We start from the raw sequence: 13411 nt of genomic DNA, 5'->3' as shown, positions 1-13411 counted from the left end.
GACCCTAGCTGGTGGGTGGCCTGGGTCTCTGAGGATGCTTTCTTCCAGAATGGACAAAGGAGGACAGAGCGGGTTAGAAAAAGCTAATTATCAATCAGAGGTCAAGAATGACTGCTCAAAAGTGGACTTTTACCACTGAATGTTGCCTAACCACCCGAGCCTCAGTTTCCCCGTCTGTAAATGGGGCAAGCAGAGGAGGTATCAACTTCCACAGTACTGCCAAGAGGACAGAGAGTATGCGTTAAAGACTATGTGGTTCCTGGAGCTTTGTGTTAGCACTCTGTGAAGCAGGTAATTATGTGGGTCATGGGCCCCTGGGAGAACCTGATGCTATCTATGACTCCTTCCCAGCCCTTCCTACGCCCCCCAAAAACGTCATCTCTCAAAAGAGCTCGCCCACGGTGCCAGGGTTTGACCCAGGTGTTCCTGGACCCAGGTGAAGGCACGGGCCTCTTCAATGCTCACTTCAACGGTGCCGTCTCCACTCGGTTCTCGAAGCCTCCACCTGTGGTTCACTAAACACGGCCACCCGCATCCGCACCACCCCTCCCAACCCCAACCCCCTCCCCCGCCTCTGCAGGGGGGCTGATCCCAGCTGCCTGCACAGCCCCCGAGGGTCCGCGCGGGCAGAGCGGCCGCAGGAGGGGGCGGGCCCGGCTGTCGGCCCGCCCCGCGTCGGGCTCGGGGTGAGGGCTCCGACCTATGACGGGAGGGAAACTCCTGTGTCCGGGGGGCGGGAGGGAAGCGTGCGGCTGAAAGGCGCATTGATGCAGCCGGCGGTGGCCTCGGAGCGCGGCGGGGACGGACTGGGATCACGTCTCGGCTCCCGGGTCGTCTCCTCCTCCTCCTCCTCCTCCTCGCCTGCTCCGCGCGTCCCGGGGCCGCCGCGTGCCATGCGCCTCCAGGGCCCCGCCACCGGTTCCCCGCAGCGGCTCCTCGGCCTCCTGCTGCTCCTGCTGCTGCAGCTGCAGGCGCCGTCGAGCGCCTCCGAGACCCCCAAGGGGAAGCAAAAGGCTGTGCTCCGGCAGAGGGAGGTGGTGGACCTGGTGAGTCCGGTGGAGGGGACAGAGCCCCGAGCGGGGACGGGGGAGGGGGTGTATGTCTAGCGTGCGCCTGGGGGTCCCGCTTTGCCTGAGTCTCCAGGGGAGGAAGGACCTGGACTTTGCGGGTAGTGGAGTCTTGGAAGTGGCGAGGTAGACCGGTATGAGAGGGCCATCGTGAACCAGAGATGCGCCGCGGGTCGTGTGGGACGCCCCAGAGTACAGGGAGTCGCCCAATAATTTCTGACCTCCGAGCCCCCATCGATTCCCGACCCCCATCCCCCGCAGGGATGGAGAGGGTTAGGGCTGCAATGAGAGTAGAATGGGGAGCTTGGGTAGGTTAGAACGTGGGCCAGGGAGCTGCCTGGGACATCCTGGGCTATCTGATCTCCTGGGTGGGCCTGGGCCAGGGACTTGCAATGTGTCCTTTGTTGGGGCTGGTGGCCACGTCTGCCAGCGGGAGAGAATAACAATCTTCACCCAACATCCGTCCAACTCTTTGTAACGTGATGACAGTGAGTCATGTTGGGTCATCCTCCTAGGGAGTATGGGCTGCAGTTTACTTTGTTGGACGACCACAGCTGGGCCAGGAATTGTTCAGAGGGTTTACGATCAGAAGGGGAAATGAAGGGGCCCAGCACTAACCCTCCAAGGACCCATTTCATTGTTCTGTTTAGACAGATGGGCAGCCCTTCCAGACACCCTGGGTCTTCAGCCTGTGAGCACCAGGTAGGAGCATCACAGCCGAACTAAGCAGAGAAGACAGTTACCAGGAGAGCAAATAAATAGCCCAGGTGCTTTCTGAAGGGGTAATCTATGGGAAGGCCTGTTTACTTAAAGCTCTTCCCTTCTAAAAGTCAACAAACCCAGTGAAGGGCAGAGTGGGTCTCTACCCTGAAGCAAGAGTGATTCTTTCAAAACCACTGTATTCCTTGGTGTATGATAAACTTCAATCTTTAAGCAGACAAATATAGTGTTACAGGCATTGCAGGACATAAGAGGGGGCATTTTTTTGCTAAAAAACTGTTTCGAATTTGTTAAGCTGCCATTGTAAACTGAGCTAATAAGCCAAGCTCCCTGGAAACTAGAACTATGCCAGATTCAAACGCTCTGTAAAAAAATTCCTGCCGTTCCACACTGCACTTTTTGGTGTGGTGCTATGTAATTTTGCTCCACAAAGCAGACTGTGTGTTCAGGGCTACAGTTCTATTTTCAGTGCCTAAATTGTTAAAACTGTACCAAATGAATGTGGTTCATGTGCAGTCTGCATTTTATGAATCTGTCGTTATGATACACAAAATACCCCCTTTCCCTATAAAGCTAGCAACTTTTTTTCTTTCCCTCCAAGGATTTACAGTACCTGCGGTTTCCCACAACTCTAGCCCGACTTGGAAAACTTTATTGTGCAGCCTGGCTCAGGTGCATCCTGTAATTGGATTTGGTTTTGCTGGGGGAAAAGAATCCACACAGTCATTAAGGTTTCAACAGATTGTATAAAGCAGCTTCTTTGTACAGGATCTTTCAAAGCCTTCCTTTCAAGCGTGCAACAAGCTCTGCCCCCTGGTGGCCAGTGAAAGAAACAGGGGTTCCTCCCACAGACATTTATGGAACCCCCTACCTGATACTAATCATGTGCTGGGTTAGTGAAAGAAGTGAAAGAAGGCAGATGTAATACCTGTGGAATCGAATTCAGTAAAATTATGTGGTCTCTGAAATGCAGTTTTTAGATAAAAAGGTGAATAAAAATTCTCAACCATGGCACAATTGACTTTTGGGGCCAGACGATTCTCTGTTACGGGGACTGTGCTGTGCCTGTAGCATGCTTAGTAGCATCCCTGCCATCTACCCACTAGGTGCCAATAGCAATCTCTCCCTCCCAAGCTGTGACAACCAAAAATGTCTCCAGACATTGCCAGGTATCCTCTGGGGGACAAAATTGTCCCTGTTAAGAACTGCTCATATATAGAAAAATAAAACTTTGCTCTGAGGGGAATAACAGTGAAAAAAAATCAAAGAATACCAGAAGTTTTATTGTTTCTCCCTTCCCACTTGAAATCTTTGTGTAAACATTGCCTATGTCTGTTAGTGAAAGTAACCTATCTACTAAATGAAAATTAAAGTATATCTACTAAATTTAAATTTAAATCTACCAAGTAAAATTAAAGTATATCTACCAAAATGAAAATTAAGTATAAAATAAAGCCAACTAGAATGTTTTATACTTTAGCGTGTCTTTGAGTACTTTTGCAATTTTGTTAAATACGTTTCTTATTATTTCTCTGGCAGCAAATAAATAGAGTGTCTTTTTTTTTTTTCTTAAAGTCAGGAAAATAGCACTGGTCAAAGTCATAAAAATCATTTAGCAAAATAAAGATCAAATTGGTGATGTGAGAAGATTGATTGGCAAACATTAGATACATAAGGATCTTTCCTAGGCAGTATCATTACTGAATTTAATAATATGACCATATCCAATCCTAGATGGTGAAATTAAAAAATAAGCTTTGTTAGAGAAATGCAAATCAAAATTACAATGAGGTATCACCTCACACGGGTCAGAATGGCCATCATCAAAAAATCTACAAACAATAAATGCTGGAGAGGGTGTGGAGAAAAGGGAGCCCTCTTGCACTGCTGGTGGGAATGTAAATTGATACAGCCACTACGGAGAACAGTATGGAGGTTCCTTAAAAAACTAAAAATAGAACTACCATCCGACCCAGCAGTCCCACTACTGGGCATATACCCTGAGAAAACCATAATTCAAAAAGAGTCATGTACCACAATGTTCATTGCAGCTCTATTTACAATAGCCAGGACATGGAAGTAACCTAAGTGTCCAGCAACAGATGAATGGATAAAGAAGATGTGGCACATATATACAATGGAATATTACTCAGCCATAAAAAGAAATGAAATTGAATTATTTGTAGTGATGTGGATGGACCTAGAGTCTGTCATACAGAGTGAAGTAAGTCAGAAAGAGAAAAACAAATAATGGTATGCTAACACATATATATGGAATCTAAAAATTTTAAAAAATGGTTCTGATGAACCTAGGAGCAGGACAAGAATAAAGATGCAGACGTAGAGAATGGACTTGAGGACACGGGGAGGGGGAAGGGTAAGTTGGGACGAAGTGAGAGAGTGACATTGACATATATACACTACCAAATGTAAAATAGATAGCTAGTAGAAGCAGCTGAATAGCATAGGGAGATCAGCTCCGTGCTTTGTGACCACCTAGAGGGGTGGGATAGGGAAGGTGGGAGGGAGATGCAAGAGCGAGGGGATATGGGGATATATGTATACATATAGCTGATTCACTTTGTCATACAGCAGAAACTAACACAACATTGTAAAGCAATTATACTCCAATAAAGATGTTAAAAAAAAAGCTTTGAAGTTATTTTAATATATAAGGAATCTTGATTTTTTTTTTGTTCTCACTGGACAGTATATTTATAGAGAATGATAGTGTTAGATCATTTATACAAATAGGGATTGTTAAAGTAAAAATTTAAATGAATTGGGTGTGCGGTTTGAAGGGTCTAATAATTGACCAATTCAGGGATAGGCACAAGAATTAGGCAGATGGAGATCCAGCTTTACCACCGATGCAACTATATTGCTGTGTGTGGCTTATGGCTATGTGTGTTAGCCAGCAGGTTTGCTAATGCTCTCTTCCCCAGTCCTAGTCCACTCAAGGGAGTGGACACACTTGCTCTGGGCCACTATCTCACATGGTCTTGAGGAAATAATGAGAATAATCATGGCTGACTATACTATGTGCCAGGTACTGCTCTAGTACATTTTATGTATTATCTCACTTAAATCTCCTACAAGGTAAGAATCTTTATTATTTTTCCCCATATTTCAGTTAAGGAAACAGGCATTGAAATGTTGAATAACTTGCTCTATCTCACATAGCTAATAAGTGGTGGAGCCAGGATTAAAATCCATAGTATATGACTCTAGAATCTATCACTCAACTTCTACGTGATACTACTGCACCACCCCCTCAAGGAAAACACAGATAATCCTAGCACTTAAGAGTTTGTTAGATTACTGCCACCCTATTAAAGACTAATGGTCACTTGCAATGAGATTATTTATTCCTTCTTGGTGGGGAGGGCTGAGTGGGGTTGGAGGCCAGAAGTGTTCCAACACTTCCTCCACATGAAAATAGGGAGGAGAAGCAGGTATGCTTATCCAACTTAGAGATATTGCCAGTGTAAGATAACTATTGAGTTAAGATTTCATTTTATAATTATATCTCTGAGAATTTATCTTAGGGAAATAATTGAAAAGAAGAAAAAAGCTATGTGGATAAAGACTTTCTTTACAATAATGTTAACGATAGAAAAAAATAGAAATAACGATCCCCAAATAGTGCAATGTTTGCATAAAATTGTAAAAGTATAATTCTGAAATCCAAGTCTCTTTACAATATGTAGGGTTAGAAGAAAAGAGCAGTATATCAAATTATGTCTACCTTATAATACAGCCATTTAAAAATTATGTATGCTTTTAATGAGCAGTAGAAAAAAGCAGGCAAATGAAATCATTTTCTCTTCTTTGTGTGTGTAAAGTCTGCCAAAAAAAAAAGAATAGGAAAGAAATCCCAATATTTTAGAAATGACTTTAAAAATTGGTTCTTTATATATAAAAAATAACTCATCTGGAACATGGGCAAGTGGTATGAAGGGATTCTTGACTCCAAGGCCTCAAAATAAATGCAGTTCTGATCAGACTGAGTCTTTGAATCTTAAGTGAAGGGAGTTTTTCCCCCCGTTCTTTTTTCTGATGCAGTATAATGGCATGTGCTTACAAGGGCCCGCGGGGGTGCCTGGGCGAGATGGGAGCCCTGGGACCAATGGCATCCCTGGCACCCCTGGGGTCCCAGGTCGAGATGGATTCAAAGGAGAAAAGGGGGAATGCCTGAGGGAAGTCTTTGAGGAGCCGTGGACGCCTAACTATAAGCAGTGTTCGTGGAGTTCACTGAATTATGGCATAGACCTTGGAAAAATTGCGGTGAGTAAAGTCTGAATTATTTTAAAGTTGAAGTAAAACTTAAAGGTGTTCATAGTTGAGTGGTAATTTTAAGTGTGCTTTTATTTTATTTTTACTAAAAGACAAAAAATATTAAGGAATGGGTACCGTGTGACTTCTAACTTAGGATTAGTGAAAACATTGATAACATTTCAGAATTAATTTTATAAAGCTATTTCTGAGATAAATATATCACCATATTATTTTAACCCTAACAATACTTAAAATAACTTACTCTTTTTTCTTTTTTAATGGAAACAAAAAGGGAGAGCATAGGTGTCTGTGTTGGACAAGTAAGCAACTTTCCAATCTTGTCCTAAAGTGATTTTAAATTAGTCTAAGAAATTCTGCTGGGGCTCCAGATATAAAGGTGGAAAGAAATATCCAAGAAATTAACACATGATTGGAATTATCTGGAGGTGGGGAGTCCATTGGTATTTGTCCTTATTCTGGGTAGCAGACCCAGCTTAAAATTGCTAAGCTTAAGCAAAGTAGAATGGACCAGAGATACACTACAATGACCATTTAAAATTATTCTGTAATATTTAGGGAGAAAAATTACTCAAAATAGCCTGTCTGGCAATGCATTTGGATTAATGACTCCGTCACTTTGATTAGTGTTTGCTTCCAAAGTAACTGGCAAATCCACTGGGATGGCACAGAGTTGAAGCTGGTGCCATTTCAAGCCTCTTTCTTCTTTTGTTGACAAACTCTGTACATGGTTCTGTATCCACAATATATTATTCCTTGATATTAACCACTACTACCACCAGGCAAATAGACGAGATTTTATTTTCATAAAACTCTCAGGTTCTAAGTAGCAATCTGTGTATTATCCCTGCTCCTCTTTCAGCTCTTTAATGTCTGCTCTATTAGCTATAAAAATGTTTGAGACTGTCTTCATTTGATTTCTGTGTGGTCGAATTTCCATAGAGCTTCCATAGTTTGGTGACTGTGACCAGTTATATTTTCACATGTGATTTCTTAGAAGGCATTTTGTTAAAATGTTGCCTACTTCTTTAAACACCTGACGTTGATAGACTGGCTGCTTATTTATAGTTCATCAAAATTGCTGGTTGAGTTCTCTCTAAAAACTTGCCCTATGGACTCTGGATTATTAATACAATATGTTTTCAAGTTCCTTTTAGCAGTGGTCAGAATGGGTTTGGGAGCCTTCTACGGGTAAAAGATAGTAGGACCAGGAGCCAATAGACAAACAAATTTTGCAAAGACCTGGGTCTTATCGTTGTGTCATGTAGGTAGAGACTAAAAACCCCACCTACGCTTTACTCCTGATACTGTTTTCTGTTGCTTAAAAAGAAACAGGTCAGGGACTTCCCTGGTGGTCCGGTGGTTAAGACTCCGTGCTCCCAATGCAGGGGGCCCGGGCTCGATCTCTGGTCAGGTAGCTAGATCCCGCATGCCGCAACTAAAAGATCCCGCACAAGGCAATGAAGATTGCTCATGCCTCAACTAAGACCCAGTGCAGTCAAATAAATAAGTAAATATTAAAAAAAAAAAAAAGTAACAGGTCAAAGTAATATATATGGGCAGTGCTAGGCAGGGATTCTGTGTTGTTTACTGTTGTATCTGTAGTATCCAGAACATAGGAAATAATTTTGGAATAAAAAGAAAAGTAAATACATAGACTGTTTTGGTCTAAAATACTGAAGGCTGGCTGTTTTTGGTAAAAACTGAAAGATACCCTCAATGGAGTGAATAATTCTAAGAAAGCCATAATTCTATTTTCTTAGAGTTTCTAATATCAGAGTCTCTTTTCCATCTTGCAGAGAACTGCTTTCCCTCTGTAAAAGCTAAGCTTTTTAAATGCAGTTTGGGAAAAAGGATCATTAAATAAAATGCACAATACAATTTGAAAGCATCTTTTTAATTAAAATGAAAATGCTAATTAAGTCCTATTTCTGTGTTTGTGACAGGAGTGTACATTCACAAAGATGCGTTCGAACAGCGCCCTAAGAGTCTTGTTCAGTGGCTCGCTTCGGTTAAAATGCAGAAGCGCATGCTGTCAGCGTTGGTATTTCACGTTCAATGGAGCTGAATGTTCAGGACCTCTTCCTATTGAAGCCATAATTTATTTGGACCAAGGAAGCCCTGAACTGAATTCGACAATTAATATTCATCGCACTTCTTCTGGTACGTAGAATGGGGACATTACAGAATGTGCCTCAGATCTTTAGAGACCAAAGATTAGTTTTCTGTCCACTATCATGGTAGATCATAGCAAGCTTTCTGTGCATAATTCTCAATCCTGGTTGCACTTCAGAATTTCTTATAGATCTTTTAAAAACTATGTGGATGCCTGGGTCTCATCTCTGATCAACTGAATCAGAATCTTGGGGTAAGACCCCAGCAGCTGTATTTTTTAAAAGATCATAAGGTTGAAAATCACTGAGTTAGATGAAATGGCGAAATAGCCAATAATGCCGTAGAGCAGTGGTTTTCAACCTTAGCTATACCTTGTGTTCAACTGGGGAACTTTAAAAAAATCACCGTGCCTGGGTAACACTCCTCCATGAAGGCTGACTTAATGGGTCTGGTTGCACCCCAGGCAATGGGACTTCCAAAGTCTCTCCTGGGGCTTCCCTGGTGGCGCAGCGGTTGAGAGTCCGCCTGCCGATGCAGGGGACGCGGGTTCGTGCCCCGGTCCGGGAAGATCCCACATGCCGCGGAGCGGCTGGGCCCGTGAGCCATGGCCGCTGAGCCTGCGTGTCCGGAGCCTGTGCTCCGCAACGGGAGAGGCCACGACAATGAGAGGCCTGCTTACCGCAAAAACAAACGAAGTCTCTCCTGGTTATCTCAATGTTCAGCCAAGCTTGAGAACCACTCGCTTAGATTGATAAGAAGGCTGATTTCTCTGCCTTGTTCTTCAAAAAGGTAGGTACAGTCTGCTGCATTTGTAGAAGAGAACATTTCTATGTTGATCCTGCATTCTCTGTTTGCTTCTACCTCCTATAAAAGAAACGACATTCGATTAAACCAGTGGTCACTTAAGCTGTTAAAAAAAAAAACACCTTGGACTTCCCTGGTGGTCCAGTGGTTAAAACTCTACGCTCACACTGCAGGGGGCACGGGTTCCATCCCTGGTCAGGGAAGATCCCTCATGCTGTGCGTGGCCAAAAAAACCCAAAACTATTGGGGTTTTTGTTTTGTTTTGTTTTTGTTGAGTTTTTTGGGGTTTGTTTTGCTGTATTTTAAGGTTCATTGAAAGAGTTTAGAAGCTACCAAAAGTAGAAGGGGAAAAAACTACCGATTAATGTCATCACCCAGACACACCACTATGAGTATTGGGCTGCCAGCTGTTTTGCTTTCTTGAGCTGCTGTGTGGCAGGAGCTGGGAGTGCGGCACACCGTAACAACACATGCCGAGAGAATCACAAGGTGTCCATAGCGATAGCTTCATTTCCCTGATTTCTTGAAAGGATTTCTCACGAATCTTGTACTTAAAAATGTCAGAGGGAAGAGAAGAGATCCCCTCACTGCTAACCAGAAGAAATATTTCAGCATTCTTAGGGATCAAGTCAGATACTGATCCCCCAACTTAATAGAGCACATTTATCCCTAAGAAATCAAGGGCATCCCTTCCATTTTCTTCCTCAGATCCCCACAATATCCTCAAGATGTAAAGAAGATACTTTAACCCCTTCTCTCTGCACACAGAGGAGGTCCAGGGAAATAAAGTATCTTACCCTGAACAGTAGGCTCAGTGTCCTGGAGAGCAGAAAACAGAGCCCTGCTCTCTTGTCTCCCAAGACAAGGTTTGATCAGATGAAAAAGCCTCTTCACTAAGTTGTGTGCTGTAAACGAAGAGGTGCTTTCCATCTGAGAAGCAGTCACTAAAGTTTTTTAAATCTGGGTATAAAATACAAAATTTGACTAGGAAATGATATGTGTTTAAATAGTAGTTGATATAAGCAACTTACTTTCTATTGTAGTATCTTTAAATGTGTGTGTTAATATCTTGCTATAATGTAAGCTCTCAGGCCTAGGAACTGTGACCTATACATACATATACTTTGTAAATTATTTAACATAGCATTTCCCAACCATGTTGTGGAAACTTATTTGGTGTGATCAGTTGGGTAGAATGTCAGAAGTAATTTGTTATTCATAACAGTTTTTGTCTTAAGATGAGTTAAAGGTTACCTCTATAATAAATTCCCTTGCACACTGGTACTCTTTCTCGAGGGAAAGGAAAGGGATGCACTTACAGTTTGCACATCAGAGGATGACGTTAAGCCTTGGATATGTCCATGGGAGTTTGACATACATTAGGATGTCGTCTTCTTACCTGGATCTAGGAGGAAAACAGGTTGAGAACCCCTAATCCAACATAGTTTAGGTGTTTAATAAGCTGCAGTACTACCTTATCACAGCAAAAATGTTCATTCATTTAAAAAACATTATTTCATTTGTTAAAGACCATGAAGTGACCACTTGACTCTCCCCGTGTGAGGCTGACACTAAACGCAAACTTGTCTGACCTCCTATGGGATTAAGTGAACAAATTTTTAGACCGTGGATGTCAAGACCTTGGGAGAACATGAGGATTTCTAGGCTTTCTCACCTGGCATGATACTGAGAATTCTAGATTAAATGGGATTGTGGGCACGCACTGCTTAGTTCTCCCAACTTTGAAAGGGGCCTGAACCAGTCACAGGTCCCCGGATTCAGAGGGACTTGCCTTCAATTCACTGATGTCACAGCTGGTGGAAGCAGATTGCTTTAGGCCTGCAACCCCTGGCTCGGTTCAAATGCACTAACCTTAACCAGATAGGAAAACTAACCAGTCACATGTGGTCATCCCTACCCTACTTATATGTAAGAACCGGTTTTCTTAGAGAATGTGCCAATCTGCCAACCTTTTCCCCCTGACACAGACGTCAAAGGGGTTGTACCTTTTGCCTATTAAAATCAACACTAGGGGAATTTTTTTTTTAAGATATCAACCATGTATTTCTTCTTTAGGTCTTTTTTAAAAAATTAATTAATTTATTTTTATATTTATTTTCAGCTGTGTTGGGTCTTCATTTCTGTGCGAGGGCTTTCTCTAGTTGAGGCAAGCAGGGGCCACTCTTCATCGCGGTGTGTGGGCCTCTCACTATCGCGGCCTCTCTTGTTGTGGAGCACAGGCTTCAGACGCGCAGGCTCAGTAGTTGTGGCGCACGAGCCTAGCTGCTCCGCGGCATGTGGGATCATCCCAGACCAGGGCTCGAACCCGTGTCCCCTGCATTGGCAGGCAGATTCTCAACCACTGCACCACCAGGGAAGCCCCTGGGGGAATTTTTTAATGTTGGAGAAGAGCCTTGATAAGGAATGCAACTTATATATATTAGTATGTGAAAGTCGAGAGGACCTGTGAAAAGGCACGTGTTTATAAAGCATAAAAACACAGAGGAAAAACAGGATTTACTTAGTTTTTTGTTTTTTTCATGATGAGGAAATTCCAGATTGAAGGACTGATACAATGATTATGTTAGAATTACTTTTAATGTTATAAAAGTCCTTTTTTTTCTAGTTGAATACCATCAAGTGTATACAGGTAAGTGTTGGAAAGGGCTTTCTTTAAAAAAGACTTACAGATCACGTCAAAGTCTTGACTTTTAAAAGTGTAGGCTTCCTGGGCTTCCCTGGTGGCGCAGTGGTTGAGAGTCCCCCTGCCAATGCAGGGGACACGGGTTCGTGGCCCGGTCCGGGAAGATCCCACATGCTGCGGAGCGGCTGGGCCCGTGAGCCATGGCCGCTGGGCCTGCGCGTCCGGAGCCTGTGCTCTGCAACGGGAGAGGCCACAACAGTGAGAGGCCTGCGTACCGCAAAAAGAAAAAAACAGAAGTGAGGCTTCCTTTGTTTAGTCAAATAAATTGCTTTTTTTTTGTTTTAGGTCATCTCTGTAACTAAACAAAGTCTCCCTTTATGATTAAAACCTCTAAGAAAATTCCACGTGAAGCTTATTTCACAGAATGGATATGTATACATCTTTAAAAAATATTTATGTGCTAAGAAAAAGAGAACTTATCTTTATGAGACCTTTATTAAGTATTAGCATTTTTAATTCCCTGTACATTAAGTAGATTTAACCTAGCTTGCTGAAGTAATACAGTTGAGCTAAAGGTTTTTGCTTTTTGTTCTGTAGAGACTTGTAATTCTCACCTTGTTTTGCAGTGGAAGGACTCTGTGAAGGAATTGGTGCCGGACTAGTAGACATTGCTATCTGGGTTGGAACTTGCTCAGATTACCCGAAAGGAGATGCCTCTACGGGTTGGAATTCAGTGTCTCGTATCATTATTGAAGAGCTACCAAAATAAATCCTTTCATTTTTGTTCCCTACCTCTCTTGTATTATACCTTTGAATGGTGCATTTTTGTGACCCCTTATATAATTTTTATGTGTACATCTGAATGAAAAAACAAAATTAAATGTGTTTACAGACCAAAGTGTGATTTCACACTGTTTTTAGATCCAGTATTCATTTTCCTTCCATCAAAACTGGTTTTGGGATTTTGTAGAAGATTAAAATACTTTCTTCATATTCCCATTCCCTGAACCTATAATTTGGAATGTTATTGTGGTCTCCGTTTCTTTCCTGTTCTCTTAGTGTAGCACTTTTTAAAATATAAAAGCTACCAGTCTTTGTATAAGTTGTAAATGTTCAGAATTGTTTAATATCTGTGAAATAAAACTTATTTCAAACAACCTTAATATCTTTAACGTAATTGCCACTAAAATCAGGGTTTCTGGTACTTTATATCTGGAGAGTTGAGGATAAACCTGACTTTGTATTTATCCTTTTGACAATCATGTTTTAAATTTAGTACAATAGTCCTGATCCATATTTTGAGAGATTCAAAGAGAAAGTGATATTTATGTGTCAGGAAATGCACTAGCACTTTAGAAATTTTGTCTTAATTTAACAAAGAGTAAAAAGACGGGGACTCTGGTCTCAAATTGCTTACCATTTGGAAGGGAAACTAAGATACAAAAATAACAAATCAAAGATTAATATGTTGATTGTGACAAAAGTTGTTGAAGAGATGGTATAATTCAAAGAAAGACCTATTACTTCTGGCTGAGGTGATCAGAAAGAATTCATGATGAAGTAAGTACAGGTGTAAGACTGATAAAGTTAAGTAAATCCTGGGCTTGACTTGGAAGTGTCAGTATGAACTCATAAGTTACTTTGTCTTAAGTAAAGCTATAAAACAATTAACAATAGAATCTCCTAGCTTTGTTTACTGCAAAGACCTAGAAATAATGACCAAACTAGTAATGCCCAGATTGTGATCTCTATATACCATTTTCTA

General features: G+C 42.1%; 1 protein-coding gene across 1 annotated transcript; it reads left to right on the top strand.

The window, feature by feature from the left end:
- Positions 1–878: 878 nt before the first annotated feature.
- Positions 879–12415, top strand: CTHRC1 (collagen triple helix repeat containing 1; the record flags this gene model as incomplete). Its single annotated transcript, XM_082674823.1, has 4 exons — positions 879–1046; positions 5853–6074; positions 8030–8246; positions 12273–12415. The coding sequence occupies exons 1-4, from the start codon at positions 894–896 to the stop codon at positions 12413–12415; spliced, it is 735 nt and encodes a 244-aa protein (XP_082530949.1). The 5' UTR covers positions 879–893.
- Between the last annotated feature and the right edge of the window lie 996 nt (positions 12416–13411).

This window comes from Grampus griseus (genome assembly GCF_964374135.1).
Source record: "Grampus griseus genome assembly, chromosome: 17".
Taxonomy (NCBI): Eukaryota; Metazoa; Chordata; class Mammalia; order Artiodactyla; family Delphinidae; genus Grampus; species Grampus griseus.
This window is presented reverse-complemented; position numbering and strand designations above follow the sequence as displayed.